Here is a 22,864-nt window from a genome sequence, read left to right as displayed (position 1 = left end):
TCTTCCTCTGTCACCGTACAAAAGATCGAATTGTAACACCACTGTAGTTTAAAAGTTTCTATATCATTCATTGCTTTATAATACTTAAACTCTACAACAATTCTTGACTTGACAAAAGCCTTAAATAAAGACGTAATCTCTTGACCACACCTATTTTCGATTCTGTTCTTCCTTGTTTTATAAATTGCCATCTTTGCCTGTCCAAACAGAAAATTAATCAATTGCCATTTGATCTTTTGCTTCTGATTATATCCAGCCCCTAAAATAAAAACCCCTGATGTAAAATTTTCCCCACATTTACCACACAATAAATCCAACAAGTTAAAAAGTGCATGGAGTCTTTTACACTCTAAGAAACAATGAAAAATGGTTTCCCTTAATCCACAAAACACACATTTATCATCAACATTGGGATTAATAACTGAAATAAAAGCATTAACGGCCACAGCCCCATGTAAAATCCTCCATTGTAAATCACCAGATCGTTTTATCAATGGTGGTTTGTACAGCACCCTCCACACTGGCTTCATTTCTTCCTTCAACCCAAGTTTGTCTCTCCACACTGTATCAGTCCTTCCATTTAATGTTACTTTATTTAAAACCTTAACAAAGCATTTATACATCACTTTCCCTCCTACTTCACTCAATACTAAATTTTGTAGCCCATTAAGGTCCAATAAAGGACCAGATAATTCTTTTAGGTCTGGTGTCAACCCAAGCTTTGGAAAAGGGTCTTTTACATCGAAAGTTGCTCTTCCATTTTTAAAATCCTTAATCAAAGACAATTCCTCATTTGTTAGCCTTGCTTTCCACATCTCCATTATTAGTGACGTGTGACGAGTTGATTTCTGACCCAACAAACAGGCCACCGCATTTATATCATTCAGCTCGGGTCCAGCCACATCAATTATGTACTTCAATGTCACAGCTTTGGTAGCACACAGTCTCTGTACAAGTCCTGGAACATTCCCACCCGCAATGTCCATACGAGCTCCTTTAATAAGAGGCTCTTGTAATAGCCAGTACAAAGATTTGGTCTCTTCCATCCTGCACACACGGAACAGTCCCCACACTTTAAAAAGTCCACAGTAGAATTGAGACAGTCCAGCCAGTCGTAAGTGTTTCACATCCATTAAAAACAGAGCAGCATCCAGTCCGAGTCCATCCACTGTGTGTACGATTATTTTTGCCACCTTCCGCCACACCAGATCCACAGGCCCAGTCAGAAATTTCTGGATGAACTGCAGACGAAAGGTAGCAAGCCTGCTTGGTAAATGGACTAGCCCTTGTCCTCCCTCTTCTTTAAGAAGAAAGAGCACACTCTGAGGAACCCAGTACAAACTGTCCCAAAAAAAATTCACTAAAATTGTCTGCAATCGAGACAACAAACCAACAGGTGGATCCACACAATATAATTTATGCCATAATGTTGAAGCAGTCAAGTTATTGACAATTAAAACCCTCCCTCTAAAAGACAATTGTGAATGAAGCCATTTCCACTTTTTCAATTTTCCTTCTATCCTTTCAAAAAACCCTTCCCAATTCTTTTGTTGGGTATTTGAATCCCCAAGATACACACCAATATATTTAAAACCTTCTCTCTTCCAAATCATCCCACTAGGTAATTTTGGAAGACCTCCCTCCCATTTCCCAACAGCCAATGCTTCACTCTTCTCCCAATTAACTTTGGCAGCTGAAATTATTCCAAAATCATTAATAACAGAAACCAGCTTATTAATGTCTTCTTGTCCGTTTACCATGACCATAACGTCATCAGCATAAGCAGAAATTTGATGCTGAATATCATGATGCAATGTTAAACCATTAATCATGGTTCTTAGTTTATTCAGCATTGGTTCAATAGCTAATGAGTAAAGCATACCAGACAGTGCACAACCCTGTCTGATCCCCCTACTAACTCTAAAAGGGGCGCTCAAACCACCATTGATCTTCAGCAAACTTTCAGTGTCCTTTTACAACACTTTTATCATACCAATAAAATCAGAACTAAAACCAAATGCTTCTAAGGTGTCCCATAAATACTGGTGCTCCACTCTATCAAATGCTTTCTGTTGGTCAATAGAGATAAAACCCAAATTAACCCCTAAAAGACTTGAAATACTTAAAACATCTTGTATGAGACTAACATTATCAATAATTGATCTGCCCGGCACGCAGTACGTCTGATCAAAATGAATGACCTGCCCCATCACCTTTCTCAGTCTATTTGCTAAGGTCTTTGAAAGAATTTTAAGATCAGAGCAAAGCAGACTCACAGGTCTCCAGTTCTTGATCTCCTGCAAGTCACCTTTTTTTGGTTTCAATGTGATCACTGCTCTCCTACAGCTCAAGGGCAAAGAGCCAACAGACAAACTTTCATTTAGGACTGCCAACAGGTCCTCGCCCAGCACAGCCCAAAACTCCTTATAAAATTCAGCAGGGAGTCCATCCATCCCAGGAGCTTTTCCACTCTCCATGCCCGTCAAAGCATTCAGAAGTTCCTCCGCAGAAAGAGGCCTCTCCAGCTCTGCTTTTGAGTCCTCCAGGACACTTGGCAGACCTTCATAGAAGCTAGCGGATAACACCTTGTCCTCTCTGTATTCACTACTGTACAATTTGCCATAGAACTGTACAGCTCGTTTTCTGATATCAGATGTCTGTGTTAGCTCTTGCCCATTCTCAGAGCGTAAACAGTGAATATAACGACTCTGACCATTCTTTTTTTCAAGACTAAAGAAAAACTTAGATGGGGCATCCATTTGTGTTAAATTCTGAAAACGAGAACGGACCAGAGCCCCCTGCGCTTTAATGCCGAGCAAATCTGCAAGAAGAGATGTCTTAGTTTTAAGTGTCTCAATATGTCTTCCCTCCCCATTAACCTCTGCTAACCCCTGCGCTTCTATTATTTCAGATTCAAGTTTTTTCATTGATCTACTGATGTCCCGAGAAACACTGAAAGTATACTGTTGACAAAATGCTTTCACCTCAATCTTCCCATAATCCCACCACTCACGCAAATTTTTAAAACAACACTTTCTCAATTTAAAATTATTCCAGAAGGAAATAAACACATCTCTAAAATTCACATCACTTAACAGGGAGGTGTTAAAATGCCAATATGCACTCTTTGACTTCACATTTGCTATATAAACATTACATGATACTAGACAATGATCAGAAAAACCAGTTGGTGTAATAAAACAACTTTTCACAACATTAAAATGATGTCTAAAACAATAAATCCTGTCCAACCTGGCCAAGGAAATAAAGTTTTCTCTGTTATGTACCCATGTGTATTGTCTTACATTATTATTTAGCTCCCTCCATACATCACACAAGCTGTGAGTCCCAATTAATTCATTTAAAACTCGGCTTGAAGCAGCATGAGGTTCAATGTGATTCCTGTCTATTCTATAATTCTCGGTACAATTAAAATCACCACCCAAAAACAAAAAATCATCAGAACTACAATTCTGCAGGATGGTATCAACATCCTTAAGAAAAAGTACCCTTTCACTTCCATTTGTAGGAGCATAAACATTAATAAAAACAGCCTTGAATTTTTCAAACTGAGCACTTATGCATAATAATCTGCCAGAAACCACATGTTTAACATCACATGAAATAGGCAAAAAATTCTTAGCAAAGAGAACAGCCACCCCTCCTCTAGTAGAGCTCAAGTGAGCAAACAACACATCACCCTCCCATTCTTTTTTCCAGTCTATTTCATTAATACAGTCACTGTGCGTTTCTTGGAACAAACATCACATCAATATTCTTTTGTTTGATAAGTTCAAACAGCAATGCTCTTTTATGCATGTCTCGGGCCCCATTCAAGTTGAGAGAGCTCACCCTCATCACACTCATTATAAAAAGTAGTATGAGAGGACACAAACCAAACAACATCATAGAAAAAAACAGATTATGTGGTTTCAAAGCCATCCTCAGTTTGTAATTCTAATTTCAGTTTGGAAACAAGTTTCTTCAATCTATAGATCTCCTGCACTGTAAACTGTTCCCCTCCTTCACCTCTCATTAACACTGTCACTGAGTTGATAAACATTCTGCGGTCAGCAAAAAAATCTTCAACCTGGACATTTTTCATATTTTTAGTCCTTTGCAGAAGAGACTTTATTTTGTCAAAATTGTAATCACTGCGTCTACTTCGTACTGTGTTACTGTCCACTACATCACTGTCAGAATCATCAACTGTATTGCATTCAATATTAGAGTGTTTTTCAGACTGTATTTTTGTTAATCTGCTCATTTTAGCCACTTCCGTATTCTTTCTAGCCCTTTTCCTCTTAGTATTGGGTATTTTGAACAGTGTTTCATCCCGAACAATGTCAGTCACCATCTCCTCCTCCATAATAGATTCAATGACAGCAGTTTCTTTCTCCCCACTCCCCGAACTTTCCCCCACAACATCAGTAAACACTGCATTAGTTCCTTTCTCTGTATTCTCCCCTGCCCCAACAGTAAACATTGTATCGGCTTCTTTCCTCACACTTTCTGTGTTTCGCCCCACAACATTACCATCATCATCATCATCATCATCAGTCGCTATTACACTAGTACTATCACGCACAGTTTCCCTACTCTGGCCCGACTCAGAGCCTAGTAATTCATTCTCTCTCTCAGGACATGCACGCCTAACATGCCCCTCTTGCCCACAGCCAAAACATTTCATAGTATCAGACGATGCAAATACGACATAATCAAAGCCATCAACCCTGAATTTAAAAGTCACGTTCAGTTCATCCGTATCACTCTTTAGGATCATATGTAACTGTCGTCTGAAACATACAACATGTTTAAGCAAGGGCGACTTACACCCCAGTGGAATCCTTTTCATTTGGGACACAATTTTTCCATGTCTAGACAATTCATTCACCAAGAGCTCATCCTTAATAAAAGGTGGCACATTCGACAGCGTTATCTTTTTTGCCGGCTGAACCAGCGGCATTACTGGAGTAAAAGTGTCCTGAATTACTACCCCGCTCTGAACTACACTGTTTACCTTCTCAATAGTATCAAGGAAAATGACAACAGCACTGTTCATTCGCGAAGCCGACATAATACTGTCAAAACCAACAGCTTCACCAACAGCCAGGCTACAGTCTTCCACAGAGCAGTTCATCACAGGGACGAGTTTTATCCCATGCCTTCGAGAAAGCTGCTCAAACTTTGTTTGGCGTGGACCCGCCATTGCCGACCAGCAAAACGCTGGATGACAGCGCTCCACAAACCCAAAGCCCCCTCCTTAAACTTTCCTAGCCTTATTTTCAAACAAACGTGTAAACAAAACTTTAAGGCAGCGACAGTAAAAGAGAAGAGAAAAGGAAAGCACACTCACTCGTACCGCAGCAGTCTCACTCACACACTGACCCCGCCCACTCACTCACAGCATCCGCTCAGAGAGAGAGAGAGAGAGAGAGAAGAAGAGAGTGAAGTTTTGCTCCCAAAATTTGGAAAAATTACAGGGTTGACAGAGTGGTGGCGCTAGGGAGTCGCTACACCTAGGGGGTTGGCTTACTGCGCTAGTAGAAGTCAACTGACCCAAGTATTGAGGGAGACCCCAAAATGTTCCTTTGAATAAATGAATTAAATCAAAGACTAAGGGAGTGATAGTCTGAGTCTCAACTTTATTTTAAATGAAATTTGAATTCAAATTTGGAAATTATAGTTGTGAATTAAAATTGTAATGGTTCAGCATTAAACCTTGAGAGCAATTATAATCAAATTAATCAATCAAGTATCATCTGAATTAGGGAAGCCCAAATCCTAATTAATGACTAATGAAATTAAAATTTCAAAGCAATAATGATTAGTTAATGATTAAAATTGCCAGATGTTTGTAAGCGACTACCATTAAATTAATCCAAAATTTATCCATACCATATGAAAGCTAAACTGAAATTGATCATGAACTTGATTTTCAATTAAAATTGAAATCGAATTAAAGTTTCCAATCAAAAATTCATATTCCCAGATGTTATTAAAATCAGTAAGAGCAGTTACAAATAACAGGAAATGTCCTCAAATGTAATCAGGATGATTGCTAATTGCTAAAACCAAAAGATCAAATTTAGGAGAGAGACAACTATTCAACAAATGAGATTAACAAAACAGTTCTCTCAAATGGGAGGAGATGAGAAAAGATAAGATGTGTAAGTTAGAGAGAGAGAGAAAGAGGTGAAAGCACTAGAGTGAATTAAAGTTCAGTAACAAAGAAGTCATTCCAACATTGCAACATTGCATTCAGACCACAAAATGCTATGCTAGCCTTAGCTCTTTAGCAATGCTACTAGCTTTACATAGACTGTAATGCAACCGCGCTAGTTTTAGCTAGCTCAGCTTGTGCTAAGCTTTGTTTACACACAGTTGAATATGGCGCTGACAGACTGCGCATGCGCACTTAAAGGTTATCCCGGAAAAGGTTTCTTAGGGCTTCCGGGTTACAGCTGTCACTGTCGTGGTGACTGTAACGCACGACAAAGAATACACTTGTTCTATACTCTTTGCACACAGACAACAAATAATACAAGCACAATAATTATTGAACTGACAGCGCAGTTCATTCACAATGAACCATTCAGCTTCTTGCCACACGTTAGAGTGAGGCACATTAATCCACAGATTTTTCTGCAATTAATAATTAACGTTACTGAGATCTTGGCGATCTGAATCATTCGTGTCAGTTTCTGAACACGCAACAACATGCAGGATTTACTGCAACAATACTTGATCAAGAATTTTCAAAATAATCCCATTCAAATCAAACTCAGACACGCATAGTGTTTAGAGTATTAATATCTCATCTCACGAATGAGCGGATATAGGTGGCACATTAGGTAACTACTCTCTAATGTAACCATGCAGGGATTTTAGCTTAGTTGAAATAACATTGGAACACGCAATATTATCCACTACAGCTACAAGGCCTTAAAGAACAAAAGCAAGGAACACGCTTACTCTGTCCTGGTGCGCTCTCAGGCGACTTTCTTTTTCGTCTTGGCAGACAATCTTAGATTCATTTACTGCAGTTTTAACAACAACAACAAAACGTACAGACAAACAACTCGAGTTCAGATTTCATTCATCCACCGCGCATTATGTGCAATCATTGTAATGACAATCAAAAAGCCTCGTTTCTGTTTCTAATCTATTTTCCGGATCAATAGAAAGATACAATCACACAAGTTACTTGTTTTGTGTACAAATTAGATTAAACTGCACAAATTTTCTCCACCATTACTGTAATGTACCTTACGGTCATTTATTAGCTCAATTTAATTGTTAAAAGGGAATAAGAATTGAATCAACTGTAAATGATTCACTGTAAAAGATTCAGAATTAATATTTAACACTTCATCAATTATTCGTCCAGCGAAAATTGAGGTTAGAGTATTTTACCAATTCTGGATATAATGTTATTCTGCGGCCAACAGTAACAATATTTTATTATTGTTACTAGTGATGCATCGAAATGAAAATTCTGGGCCGAAACCGAAACCGAAAATTTAGGATGCACTTGGCCGAAAACCGAAACTGAAGCCGAAAATGGCTTCTTTTAAAAACGTATTGCTTAATTTTTAATGGATCTGAAATGAAAAATCACAAACCAATAGAATAATCATCAAACTTTTATTAACACTTTTTGTTACATAACAAAACCTAAAATATTTTTTAACAATAAATAAATATTATTCTTCAAGTTTTCTTCCATTGAATAAAATAGATTAACATTTGTGGGGGAAAAAACAATCCACAATTATCTGAATAACTGCACACAAAATCACAGAATGGCAGTGGGCCTCTATTCTGTTGCTGCATGTAAACAATTATTTACTTGCATTTTAAATTTCTGTGCAAAACAACAGTGCAAAAACAGCAATAGAACTTAATCCAAACTCAAACTGTAAACAACATTTAAGCCTATGTAGCCTTAGGAAACACAGTTGTGCAGTGCTACGCAAATTTTAATGTAACTATTCACGTGGCATTACTTTCTCAGTAATGCCACGTGCTTTGACACTATCTTCCTCAAATTTCTTAGTCTTTTCAAATAATGTGGCCACAGAGGGTGTTTGTGATGTAGTTGGGGTACTTTTAACCAATGTTGTTTTGCGGTACTCCTCATGTTCAATTGGATGTCGTGTTTTCAGGTGGTGTATCAAACCTGTTGTCGAAAAGTTCTTTGGCACCGTACCCCCTCGTGAGACTTTTGCAGAACAAATGTTACATATTGCAAGTTTGTTATCCTCATCTGAAACTTTAAAATACTTCCATACCGCTGACATGCTTAATCTTTGCAGACGCGTGCAAACAGCTCGACCGTGAGTGAAACCTGCTTGAGCACGGAGGGGAGGGGTGGGTGACGAGTGATAACAGCTTGACCGTGAGTGAAACCCAAGCGCTAGCACACAGATGGGAGGGGCGCGGTTGACATTCATTTTCGGTTGACATTTTCGGCTGGATTTTTTATTTCGGCCCGAAACCGATAATGCCATTTTCGGCCGAAATTTTCGGCAACTGAAATTTCGGTGCACCCCTAATTGTTACTGTTATTATTGTAATTATTATATTATAAGCAAGAGGTAACTTGATCTTTTACGTTTAAGGCAGTAATTTGACACACAACACAAGAAACTCATATATGTGAAAATCAAAACAAGATTTATTTACTACTTCTAATGATTACAGGAAACTAAGGCTAAACACACACACACACACACACACACACACATACATACATGCACACACATTCGCGGAGTTGATGAGTTATGAAAAGTCCCAAGTTCAGTGCTAACTTAACTCATAACCTGAGGAAAATCACAAAAGCAGAGCTTTGGCTTGATTCTTTAGGTTTAAAAGAGTTTCACCAGTTTACAGCAAGAGAGAGAGAAGTTTGCTTGTACCTGCATTTGCTCTGACAGCTGAGGTAATCGGGTTGTTCCGTGACTCGTGTACAGCGGAATCCCGTTCTGGATTGGCTGTCTTTCAGGTGACGTCTTCTCGGGAAAGCCCTGTGGGTTGCGTGGAAGCTTTGAAGGATGTCGCTGGCTGGTGCAGCTGTTCTGATCTGAGCGTCTGGCTTGAGCGGTTCTCTTCTTGGGAGACTTTGGTCAGATATTTCACAGAGGGTTGCGGAGTCTGGATTTGACGGCTGTTGAATGATCAGCGGCGCAGTTCGTGGTTGAAATCGGCGGCTGTTGGATGGAAAATCAGCCCCGATAAAGGATCTTCTCAACTTCTTCTTTTCAGCATGACCCAAGCAACTTTTAGCCGTGGTCAAAGTATTTCTGACCGATTTCTGACTGGTTTCTGACCGACTTCTGGCTTCCAGCTTATTCCATATTTCTGACATTAGCTTGTTCGGACAGCATAGTTTTAAAGGAGCAATTCTGGCTCCATCCTTCAGATGCGATCCTCCAATGAGACGTTGCTACGGAGATTAGACACGCCTCGTCTATTGTCTATTGATCACATCGCGTGATATCTGCAGAACATTCTCCTGTTTTATTAACAACTTTATAAAGTTTCTTAATATTTTCCTGATACTGAATTTTAATGTTTCATTCACACAGAATTACAGAGAATTATAAACTCTGTATTTAGAGCTCAAACATGACACACTTCTTACACACATATTACTAGACTGACCTAATTAAAAACAATGATTACAAGAGAAAGAAAATGCATACGGGAATACAAACATATAGTGCATTGACTCCAACATATTAGTAATCACATCATAGCAAATGTTATTCTGGATATAGTTAATACTTTAAGTAATCGACAATTGTCCCTTTTGAGATTCAAGATTGAGTCCGTAAGCATAGTTTAAACTTTGACCGGAGTCACGAGTGACCGGGTCAGGATGGATTGCTCAAACAAGGGAGGTATAGATAGGACAGATTCGTCTTTAAATCCATTGATGGGTGTTTTCCTGTTCCGTCCGATAATACAAGAGGGTTTTGTGAGAGAATCAATAGATTTAATGTGATCAGACCCACGTGATGGGTTCTGATTAGTTTATTGCTGATGAGCAAAGAAGTCCTTTAGACAGAGTCCTTTGTTAAAAGAAGTCACGTCATCACTTCTGTTAAGGCTAGGTTTTTCCTGTCAGGAAATGGATCTTTTGGACCAAATGAAGCTTTGTTCAATCATGCCTCTGGCTGATAAAGCCATTTGGTAACGTCTGTCGAACGGGTCCCTACAAGAGGAATAAAGATTAGTACAATGCTTATTTGGATAAAAAAGGAACCAAAATGACTCATTACACACAATTGCATAATGACCACCCAACACGGGATTCAAACCCACAACCTCCAGGTCCAGTGTCCATTGCGCATCTCATTGCACCACTGTGCAGGTGATTGTTGGCACAACTGCCGAAGTTCATTAGTTCATGTGAAAATGAACTCAAAATGAAGAATTTTAATAAAACTGCACTGAATGTTATATTTAATAACTTTACTTAAGATCATTCTGCAGCTCATCATGCTGTAGCGCAATACAGAGCAGGAAGAGGAAAAACAGCAGAAAATGAACAAACATGAAACAGCTGGTTCAGAATTACGGGCGAGAATGAACTCAGAATGTACAGAAGCTTAGATTAAAATGAAAACAGCATGAAACAAAAAGCATTTATTTCTAATCTAAGAGGCAATAAAGGAATCAAAACACACAATTTCATAAAACCGTTCCACCTGGGATTCGAACCCACTATCTTGGGGTACAGAGCTCTTCAGGTAACTGGCTTTACACATTGAGCTACTTGAGGATGCACATTCAACAGGCTGTGGAAGAGAACTTTTAGTGTAAGAAAGAATTTACAAAAAAGCATTACTTAGCATGCTAACCATATTAGCATGCTAAGCTAACTTAATGCTAATGAAGCTCATGGTTAACTTGATAACTGAAGAGCCACATTAAAGAGAATGACAACTGGTTAGCATGCTAAGCTAACTAGCATAAGACAACAAACACAAGCAAGGTCACATTCAGAGACGATCTGGAATTCTTACTAGAATTACTATCTCTGGAATGGTAGCGAATATCAAAAATCTGTTTAGTCATTTCTGTGCGGCTCGGTCCAAAGATCATCTGAGCTGATTTTGGACAAAATTGACCAAAATTTGTGGGAGGAGTAGCGAAAAAACTGTTTCTGATTTACTTCAATATGGCAGACAGGTACATTTAAGGAAAATGACAAATCACACATTGTCGGAATCGGCATAAGCCAGGGAATAAAATGACATAAAGCAGACAAATTTTGGATATTGTTTTCAAAAGTTATAAGCAATTTTGCAAAAATCATTATATCTGTGGAATACTAGGTGGCGCTGTGCTGAAAGTTTTCATGTACCTTCAGGACTCTCTGATGGTCATATGTACCAATTTTTGTGATGATATGTCGAATTGTTTAAAAGTTATTGCAATTTATGACAAAATTCAAAATGGCGGACATGTGGTTCATCCGATGTTGACAAATTCGATATCCTCGGATTCGGCATGGCACAGGGAATCCATAGACACCAAGATCTTGATTTTCTAACAAAGTGTTCAAAAGTTATTGGCCAAAATATCCATCTTTCAGATCTCATGACCTGTAGGTGGCGCTGTTCCCAAATTTGGCATGGAACCTCAGCTCATGGTCTTGATCAAGTGTACCAATTTTTGTTTCGATTGCTCAAAGTTTGGCCGAGATACAGCCTCTATAGCAATTTTCGGTCAACCTCGTTAACTTCGTGACATCATAACTTTTGAACAAAGATGAATAAAAAAAATCTGTTCAGTCATTTCTGTGCGGCTCAGACCAAAGATAATCTGATCAAAGATTGGACAAAATTTGACAAATTTTGAAGAAGGAGTAGCGAAAAAACGGAATACTGTACTTTTCAAAATGGCTGCTACTGTAATGGGCGGAGACTTAATGTAAGAAGTTGAATAGCATCAGCATGAAGAGACAAATCAGATATACTAAATTGTATTTTTCTAGAGCAAATGTATCAAAAGTTATAATTTTTAGAATGTTGAACTTTTGAACTGGTGGTGGCGCTATAGAGTTTGCCCTAGAGACTCCAAAATTGGTCAGATTTCTAGACATGACCATCTCTACAAGTATGCCAAATTTCATCGTTTTCTCATGTTCCGTTGATAGGGCTGCCATAGACTCCCATTCGGAAGAATAATAATAAAAGGGAAAACGTACAATTACAATAGGGGCTTGGCCCCTAATCATAAATAGTTCATCTTCGAAATCATTGTTTTTGTCTTGCATCAAATAATGAAATTGGATGAACTCAGTGTTAATTTGCCACAAATCATTTTAATGGAAGATATGGTGCATTTTCTGAAAAAGTATATATATAATTTATTTTTATTATTTTTTTCAGGTTGGTAAGGAGTATTCTCGTCCTGAGCTGGAGGTGATTGCTTCGTCTCCTAAGTTTGTGTTTGAGACAGAGAGTTTCAGTGCTCTCACCACGATCCTAAACCAACTAAGGGAAAAAATATTCTCCATTGAAGGTACTGGGCAAAAGTAGAGAACTAACATATCTAAATAAGTCTCAGTAAAGGAGTAAAGCCGTATTTGTTCTGGAACAGGTGGATTTGTATCTGCAGTGGTGTTTCGGCAAGAACACATAAGACTCATTTGAACCAGACTTTCGAGTTTACCCTTTATTCAGTTTTGAGTGGTACCAATGAGTGGTCTGAAAAAAACAATACCAAACCTGGTAACACTTTATAATAACGTTCAGTTATAAGTCATTTATACATTTTTAGTTAATGATGAACTAATCATTTACAAAACATGACTATATGTTCATAAATGATTAATAAGTGATATGTTAACATTTTATGAATGTTTTATTAATTCAGTTATAAGTCATTTATAAATTTTTAGATAATGTTGAACAAATAATTTACAAAACATGAATATACCTTCATAAATGATTAATAAGTGATAAACTAACATTTTATGAATGTTTTATTAATTCGGTTATAAGTCATTTAGTTTCTTCATGGAAAAGATTGAAAATATCTATAAGTCCATCAGTTTGGTACAATGCTCTGAAGTTCCTGTGACCTTTCCACCTAGTTTTCCTGAAAGTGCATTTTCTAGTTTTAACATAGTCACCAATGATTGTATTCTTAAACTAGTGATGGCAATGAATACAACTACATGTACTCTTGACCCAATCCCTACATCTGTTTTAAAGGGGTGTCTCTCTTCAATTTGTCCCCTCATCTTGAACATTGTGAACACCTCTCTCACTACTGGCATAGTTCCAAAAGCCCTCAAAGTTGCAGCTATTACACCAGTCCTTAAAAAGCCTGGATGTGATAAGTTAGATCTATCTAATTACAGACCTATCTCAAACTTACCCTTTCTTGCTAAAGTTCTGGAACGTGTCGTTGTGGCTCAACTCCACTCACACTTGTCTTCCAACAAGCTTTTTGAACCTTTTCAGTCTGGGTTTAGAAAGGGACACAGTACAGAGACAGCCCTGGTTCGCGTTATGAATGATCTGCTTGTCTCAGCCGACTCTGCAGCCTCTACCATCCTGGTCTTGTTAGACCTTAGTGCTGCATTTGATACAGTGTGCCATTCTATCCTGATAAATAGGCTAGAGAGATGGCTTGGTATCACTGGTACGGTGCTTAACTGGTTTAAATCCTACCTCACTGATCGTACCCAGTTTGTTGTCTTGGGAAACAACAAATCTGAACTTGGACAGGTCTGTCATGGTGTTCCTCAGGGATCTGTTATGGGTCCTTTATTGTTTAGTGTGTATATGCTTCCTCTGGGACAAATTATTAGGAAATATGGTTTCGGGTATCACTTTTACGCTGATGACACCCAAATTTACATCAGCTCCAAATCTGATCCCACTTTCACTTCAACAATTCTTTCAGAGTGTGTGCAGGAAATAAAAACATGGATGCACCATAATTTTCTAAAATTGAATTGTTTTAAAACAGAGGTCCTACTCATTGGTACACCGGCGGTTATTCAAATGGGTAGCAATCTTAATTTAATTATGGATGACAGTGTAGTACTTCCATCTGCTCAGGCTCGTAACCTTGGAGTGATTTTTGACACTCATCTGACACTAGACTCTCACATTAAGAGTATCACAAAATCTGCTTTCCATCACCTCAGAAACATTGCAAGAATTAGGCCTTTCCTCACTCCACCTGACGCTGAAAGGCTTATTCATGCATTTGTTACTTCTAGGATTGACTACTGTAATGCACTATTCATTGGTTTACCTGCTAAATCAATTAAACGTCTGCAGTATATCCAAAATTCAGCAGCTCGTGTTCTCACATATACTCCATCACGTCAGCATATCACAGGTGTGCTTCATAGTCTGCATTGGCTTCCAGTACAGTCACGTATTGTTTTTAAAACTCTCACATTAACATACAAAGCTATACATGGAACAGCCCCTTCTTATATTTGTGACCTAGTGACCCGCTACATGCCTTCTCGTTCCCTTCGGTCTGCTGACTCCCTTACTCTTCAACAGCCTCCCTCTAGATTAAAATCTATGGGGGAGAGAGCTTTCTCTGTTGCTGCACCCAGGTTATGGAATGCACTTCCCGTTGCTGTTAGAGATGCTCACACATTAGCCAGTTTTAAGAAGCTGTTAAAAACTCATCTCTTTAAAATTGCTTTTATGGACTGTAAGTAATATTCTATTGTGTTTTACTGTTGATTATTTTAGGTTTTTAGTTTCTACCTTGTATTACATTTAATGTAGTTTTGTATTTCATTTGTTTGTAGCGCTTTGGGTTCCAGAAAAGCGCATTATAACTAAAATGTATTATTATTATTATTTATAATTTATTAGTTAATGCTGAACAAATCGTTTACAAAACATGATTATATTTTCATAAATGATTAATAAGTGTTATGCTAATGATTTACAAATGTGTTGTAAGTTAAATCTTAAAAAAAGTTTAAATCATGAAATAAATCAAACAGATCATTAGTAGATGGTTTAAAAGTTATTAGTTGATACATTATTTATCACTTATAAATCATTGAAGTATTTATGACAAAATTGTTTTAGTATCATTATCTCAATAAACAATTGTTAATCATGAAAAAATGATGAACAAACCATTAGTAAATGACCATTATATGATTTATTGATGAAGTTGTAAGCTGGTCAGTGTTCAAAAGCACAAACATGCAGGTATGCTAAAGCACTATTTTTAAGAAGAGTAATTTATTTGTTTTGAAGTGGAAAAACATTTATAAATGCTTTACAGTCAGGTGATTCCAGTGGATTATGTTAAATCCTTTCACTCATCAGCACAGACTTGTGTTCTGTGTGGAGTGTGTGGGATCTAGTGATAAAGTGAACCTCTGAACCGGTTTTACCTTCCACTGAAGCTTACATCAGGTGCTTAAACACTCCATGTGTGTCAGAGAAGACAGTAGTCTATACCCTCACCAGTCAGCACTTACACTGCAGTACACACTACAAAGTGTTCAACACCTGTTATAGATGATGTGTAAACACATGAATAAATCATTAGTTTATTCACATGAATAAATGAATAAATGCAGTACACACAAATAGTGTGTACTGCAGTGTAAGTGTAAGTTGATAAACACCTGTTGTTTTAAAAAAGTGCTTTATAAATAAACTTTGACTTTGACTGGTGAGGGTATAGACTACTGTCTTCTATGACACACATAGAGTGTTTAACTCTGTGCACCTGATGTGAGCTTCAGTGGAAGGTAAAATCAGTTGAGAGGTTCACTTTATCCCACAGATTCCACACAGAACACAAGTCTGTGCTGATGATTTAATATAATCCACTGAAATCACCCGACTGTAAGGCATTTATAAATGTTTATCCACTTCAAAATAAATAAATTACTCTTCTTAAATAAATTAACTAATAATTTATAAATGACTTATAACAATTTGTCCCCAATTTGACAGAGGCAACAGCAACAAGGAACCCAAACTCCATCAGGTGACAAAAATGGAGAAAAAAAAAACCTTGGGAGAAACCAGGCTCAGTCGGGTGGCCAGTTCTCCTCTGGCCAACAACAAACAGTGCATGATTATGATTCAGGCAGCATTATGGGTCATAAGTCAGACTGGGATCGAAACAGTCAAAATATTTAATCCAGTTCCATCTGGTTGAAGATTGGATTCATCACGTGGGTATGGAAATGGTTTTGTTGAGGATCTGTGCCACTGGCTGTCGTGTCAATGAGGTCTTCACAGGGGATAGTCGACACAATTTAGCTGACTTTTTAGGGAGGTGTTGTGGTCGTGTCTAGGTGCAGGTCCTCCATCTGATCTGGATATGGCCCGGATCCGGCTGACTCCGGTAAACCTTGGGATAAACAGAGAGACTAATATAAGCATAGATGTCATTCTTCTTATGATGTAACGAGTACATCGGGTATTATAAGACATGTTCCCGGTTCCGGCTGATGTAATTTATGCAGCCTAACAATCCTTTAACAGATGTGAAAATATAAATTGATAATGTGTTATGTGTATGCCAGGTTAAAGAGATGCGTTTTTTTAGTCTAGATTTAAACTGACAGAGTGTGTCTGCTTCCCGAACAATGCTTAGAAAACTGTTCCAAAGTTTAGTTGCCAAATAAGAAAAGAATCTACTGCGTGTGGTTGATTTAGATATTTTAGGTATAATTAACTGGCCAGAATTCTGAGATCGCCATAGACATGTAGGACTATAATGCGTTAAAAGTTTGCTCAAGTACTGGGTAGCTAAACCTTTTAGTGCTTTTAAGATTTTAAAATCTATACGTTGTTTAATAAGTAGCCACTGCAGTGTTGACAGAACCGGGCTAATATGGTCATACTTCCTGGTTCTAGTAAGAACTCTAGCTGCTGTGTTTTGGACCAGCTGTAGTGTGTTTATTAAGTGTGCAGGGCAACCACCAAATAGTGCATTACAATTATCTAGCCTTAAAGTCATGAATGCATGAACTAACTGTTCCGCATTTGTCATTTAGAGCATATGTCATAGTTTAATTATATTTTTAAGATGGAAGAATGCGGTTTTACAGATTCTAGAAATGTGGCTTTCAAATTAAAGATTTATATCAAAGAGCACAACCAAGGTTACTAACTGATGACAAAGACTTAACAGTGTCACGGTTCACTAATCCGCTGTCTCATACTGTTGTCTGTGTGTAGGTTTTGGGATGTGTCACTTGATTGTTCTGTGTGGGCGTCACCGCTGATTGCTGATCAGCGGCAGCTGTGGATCATTACACCTGCCTATATAACGCCTTGTCTTTCGTCTCATGTTTGTCAGATCGTTTGTTGTAGTCCTGGTGTAGTCCCGTTGTTTCTCGTGTTTCTTGATCCTGGATTGGATTCTCGTCGCTGTTCCCTGTTACCTGTCTGTCTCGTTGGATTACTCGTTCTGGATTTCATGCACGGATACTCACACGGACACACGGACTCACCATTCAGGACCATCATTCATCACGGACACTTCATCGCCCATCGAAGTCCCTGTGTTACCCCTCTCCTGCTGTCTGTGTTGCTGCTGTGTGTTTGTTATCTACTTACCTGGCGTGAAGCTCTATTAAAGAGATATTAACTTGCATTTGTATCCAGTCTTCTTTTCCGTGACAAACAGAGCAGCCATCAAGTGTTAGACAATATTCCAGATTATGACTTGCAGAGGTTTTTGGTCCAATAATTAGAATCTGTTTTTTTTTTTTTTTCTTCTGAATTTAGTAATAGGAAATTTCTAGTCATCCAATTTTTTATATAAGCTATGCATTCCGTTAATTTTGTGAATTGGTAAGTTTCATCAGGGTACGAAGAAATATAGAGCAGAGTATCATCAGCATAACAATGGTCCTAGTACTTATCCTTCTGGTACTCCACACTGAATTTGTGATTGATATGACATCTCTTCGTTTCTTTGATAATGGTCAGATAATGATAATGGTCAGATAAGTATGACTTGAACCATGCCAATGCAATTCCACTAATGCCAACATAAGTTTAGAGTCTATTCAAAAGAATGTTGTGGTCGATAGTGTCAAATGCAGCACTAAGATTAGTAACACTAATAGAGAGATACAACCACAATCTGATGATGAGAATTTGTAACTCGGAGAGCAGTCTCAATACTATGGTACAGTCTAAATCCTGACTGAAAAACCTTGCAGATACCATTTCTTTCTAAAAGGGAACATAGTTGTGATGATACTGCCTTTTCTAGTATTTTTGACAGAAAAGGTAGAGTCAAAATTGGCCTGTAATTGACTAATTCTCTAGGATTAAGTTGTGTTTTTTTTTTTTAATAAGAGTTTTAATAATAGCTAGCTTAAAAGTTTCCGATACATATCCTAGTGACAAAGATGAATTAATGATATTAAGAAGAGGATCTATGACCTCTGGAAGCATCTCTTTCAGTAGCTTTGTCAGTATAGGGTCTAACATACATGTTGTTGGATTTGATGATTTAACTAGTTTAGACAATTCTTCCCTATTGCAACAAATTAATGGAATTTTTCCTCAGGGACACTACCATGCACGGTTTGATGTGATTCTGTAGTAGACAGTTGCATGGTTATGGAAACATCAGAAGTTGAAGCTTTATTTCTCATTCATTTAGCCACTGTATCAAATAAACACATAGGTTTGTGTTTGTTTTCTTCTAAGAGATTTGGAAAATAAGCAGATCTAGCAGTTTTTAAAACCTTTCTGTACACAAAAATGCTTTCTTTCCTCTAGTTTTGTTTTCTTCCAGCTGCACTCCATTTTTCTGGCTGCTCTTTTAAGGGCCAGAGTGTGCTTGTTGTACCACAGCATTGGACTATTTTCCTTAATCTTCTCGCAAAGGAGCAACTGTGCTGGAGAAAAGAGAGTCAATAGTTTCTGTTGCAACATTGAGTTCTTCTAAGCTATTTGGTATGCTAAGGAGATGAAACTGATCAGGAATATTATTTATAAAGCAATCTTTAGTGGTAGAAGTGATAGTTCTACCAAATTTGTAACAGGGGGGTAGTTTTGCAGCCTTGGTTAAATGTGGTAAAGACAAGACTAGATAATGATCAGAGATGTCATTGCTCTACTGCAGAATTTCAACAGCATCAATATCCATTCCATGTGAGAATATTAGATCTAACGTATGACTATGGCAATGAGTGGGTCCTGACCAGTGGTGGAAAGAGTACTGAAAATTTGTACTCAAGTACAAGTACTGTTACACTGCTGAAAGAATACTCAATTACAAGTAAAAGTACTGGTGTCAAAAAAGTACTTGAGTAAAAGTACAAATTACTCTTCTAAAAAACTACTCAAAGTACTAAAATTACTAGTTACTTTTTAGCCGGCGATATTTAATGAATTGCCAAACAATATTCAATCAAGTAGTCACAATACAGGAATTTCAATACAATACAAATGATCAATATTCAGTATCATTTTAAATACCAATAACATTGATCAATTTCCATTACAGTAATCTCACTTAAATATTTGCTCACTCTGTGTATTTCTGTCTTTACAATAGGGTAACTTTGTTGCAATAGCTCACATGCAGTACAAGAAAGCTTGATTTCAAACTGAATTGAATTTACAAAAAAGACAAGTAAACAGACAAATAAAGTAAACAAATTACCTCTATTCAGTTGAGATATATGAAATATAACAACACTGTATTTTTATATTACCTGTGTAACGAAATGTAGCGGTTATTAATCAATTTATGGATGAAATATGAATATAATAATTCATAAGCTTATGAATAAATTATGATTCATATATCGACCCAACGGGGAATTAAACATATATCGTGAATCAATTACAACGAATTATAATCAATTACATATATGATTAGTTCTGGTTTAATAATTATTTAGAGAAACTGTTCGTTTGTCCAGCAAACTAAGTCCCTCACAGAATATTATAAACAAAGTTATCTGGCCATGAAAACAACCTGCTATTATAACATCAAAGCATAAAATGATCGAAAAACGTTAAAGTGACTTGGGTTTTCAGCTGAAAGAACAAACAGAACAATCGAGCATGAATAACGTTTTAATATATGCAAACTACAAATACAGAGGTTATACATCTAAATATATATACAAGAAAATACACACCTATGTACAAGAATAGAAGTAGAGAAGGAAAGAGAGAAGGCAAGTAGCAAACTCACAACCAGTCCTAAGCCAGCACGGAAATCAGTTTCATCATCTAAGATTGAGAAACGGCAGTATACTTGCATTGGTTGCGTGTGTCGAATTTCAGGTTAGCGCTGGTGCAGTTCGTTGGCTTCCTCCGTTCAGCGGGAAGGTTTGAACTGAGGACGAGAGTGAGTTTCGCTGGAAGATGGCGATCCTGAAGCTGAGCGCGATGACAGCGTGTGGTCACCGGAGGGGTCCGGGAAAAACGTGCACGAGATGCTCGTGAGACAATCGGGGAAGAACGCACAAGAAATTGTGCGTCTTTGCTTTTATGACAGATAAGCCGACACACCTCCTTGAGGTGGGGTAGCCAATAACATGGGTGCAAAGTTGGCGGGAAAGCTTTCCCATTGTTTGGCCTCACGACTTAATCCAATGATTTATGACTACCAGATCAGATCTCCAAACGGAGTGTGTTCTTCACAGTATCATTAAACACATAGAAAAATACATTTGTCCGTTTGGTGACATGTCTCAATGAATAGCTCGAGTCCGGAGCTTTGAAACGAGATCAAACTCGATAGGTCAGAAAGGCATAGGAGAGAAGTTATGGTTTACAGACAAAATTATATCATTAAAATGCACACTAGCACAAATACACTCATTTAAACACTAGGAAACATGCATACGCCCTAAAATATATGAAATATATATTTCAGCATAGTGGTGCTATATATATATATATATGCAGTTAAAAGTGTATGTTTGTGTGTTTCTGTATGTGCGTCTGTGTGTGTGTGTTTTTGTGTGTGCCAGTGTGTGTGGGTGCTGGAATGTGGATCTGGCCCGTAGTCCACATGAGGGGCCCCTTTGATGTCCTAAGAGCAAGGAAATTGGGCCTGCTGTGTTAACTCGGAGGGCCACAAAGGTGTCAAGTGGGCTCATCTTTAGTAGACAGTTCGGAGCCGATTTAGTGATTAAGAAACAAAGTTCATCAGGTTAAAAGCGTTCTGGAAACTCCAAAGTTTATTGATTATCCTGATACGTGTGCATACGCTACAGATTCCCCCTTTCGGCCAACGAAGTTCCTGTGCGGACTTCGTTGGACGGTAACCAAGTTCGATGGCACATGGATCCGGATGGTCACGCAGCAGGTGGTTCCTACTGGTCCTTGAGGGAGAGCAGATAAGCACCTGTCCATGGATTCTTGCATCCCTTTGATCCCTTGGGATAGGATGAAGGCCAGGCCCAGGGCGAGTGCGTACTTGATTGCCATGGAGAGGCAACGGATTGTGTTGGCAGCAGTCCAAGCTCGGGCTCTAGGTGAGCTGGTCAGGACAGGCAGTCGTGAGAGTGCTTGGAGGGCTGCATCAATAGTGGTGTTGTGCTGATTGTAGATTAGGATGGCAGCATGAGTGGGGGTGTGGATGAGCAGTCGATCACCCACAGTCTCGGCTTGTGTTCCGATAACTGGGGTGCGAGGCTTGGCCGGGCAGCGTGTGTTGCTGGTCATAAGCTGCAACCGGCCCATTCCTTCAGTGTGGTTTCTGAGGAAGAGCTGGTTTGGGCAGAAGGACTGAAAGTCTTTGGTGAAACTACACCTGCGAAAGTGGGGAGCCGGGCACAGCCGTGGGTTGCTGTTGTGGTAGGCTACCGCAACTGAGGTGTGTTTCTTGGCATGGGTGTTACGTTGCCGCCACATGACATTGACCGTGTCTTTGGGTCTGCCAGTAGCAAAGTCCAGCACAGTTTGTGTAGGATACTGAGGAATCCTATTCATAGCCACTCTGTCCATAGAGAAGCTAATTTCTCGCAGCAGGTCTGTCAACAGAGCTAAACCAGCTGATTTTGGGCAAAGTCATTCTGGAGGACTGTTAACAGTTGCTTCCTTGAGTTCGCCATTTGGATCAGCAGGAAACTGTGAGTATAGAGAACCGCCACAATACATGGAGAGGCAACGGATTGTGTTGGCAGCAGTCCAAGCTCGGGCTCTAGGTGAGCTGGTCAGGACAGGCAGTCGTGAGAGTGCTTGGAGGGCTGCATCAATAGGAGTACTGTCACTTAGCTGGGACCCCCCTTTGTCAATCCTCAGTTCCATTCCTGGATCTAAGGTGTGATTGTGATCCCTGGGGGAAGATGGGATTTCCAGTTCTGACTGGTCCTCTTTGCTTGAGAGACAGTGCACTGCCAGATGGCTGTGATAAAGGATGGAACTCAGGGGTACCTGGATCCTCTTACTTGGATTGGGCAGGCTGACACGAGTGGTGGTGTTGTGCTGATTGTAGATTAGGATGGCAGCATGAGTGGGGGTGTGGATGAGCAGTCGATCACCCACAGTCTCGGCTTGTGTTCCGATAACTGGGGTGCGAGGCTTGGCCGGGCAGCGTGTGTTGCTGGTCATAAGCTGCAACCGGCCCATTCCTTCAGTGTGGTTTCTGAGGAAGAGCTGGTTTGGGCAGAAGGACTGAAAGTCTTTGGTGAAACTACACCTGCGAAAGTGGGGAGCAGGGCACAGCCGTGGGTTGCTGTTGTGGTAGGCTACCGCAACTGAGGTGTGTTTCTTGGCATGGGTGTTACGTTGCCGCCACATGACATTGACCGTGTCTTTGGGTCTGCCAGTAGCAAAGTCCAGCACAGTTTGTGTAGGATACTGAGGAATCCTATTCATAGCCACTCTGTCCATAGAGAAGCTAA

General features: G+C 38.9%; 1 protein-coding gene across 9 annotated transcripts in view; it reads left to right on the top strand.

Moving 5' to 3' along the window:
- Positions 1-22,864, top strand: part of LOC137033848 (integrin alpha-M-like) — a 311,934-nt gene that overhangs the window by 117,407 nt on the left and 171,663 nt on the right. For all 9 annotated transcript variants that reach the window (XM_067406240.1, XM_067406239.1, XM_067406242.1 and 6 more), the window contains one exon: positions 12,405-12,537. In XM_067406240.1, the coding sequence (XP_067262341.1) occupies positions 12,405-12,537 (133 nt within the window). The remainder of the gene's footprint in view (positions 1-12,404; positions 12,538-22,864) is intronic.

Source organism: Chanodichthys erythropterus, chromosome 13 (genome assembly GCF_024489055.1).
Source record: "Chanodichthys erythropterus isolate Z2021 chromosome 13, ASM2448905v1, whole genome shotgun sequence".
Taxonomy (NCBI): Eukaryota; Metazoa; Chordata; class Actinopteri; order Cypriniformes; family Xenocyprididae; genus Chanodichthys; species Chanodichthys erythropterus.
This window is presented reverse-complemented; position numbering and strand designations above follow the sequence as displayed.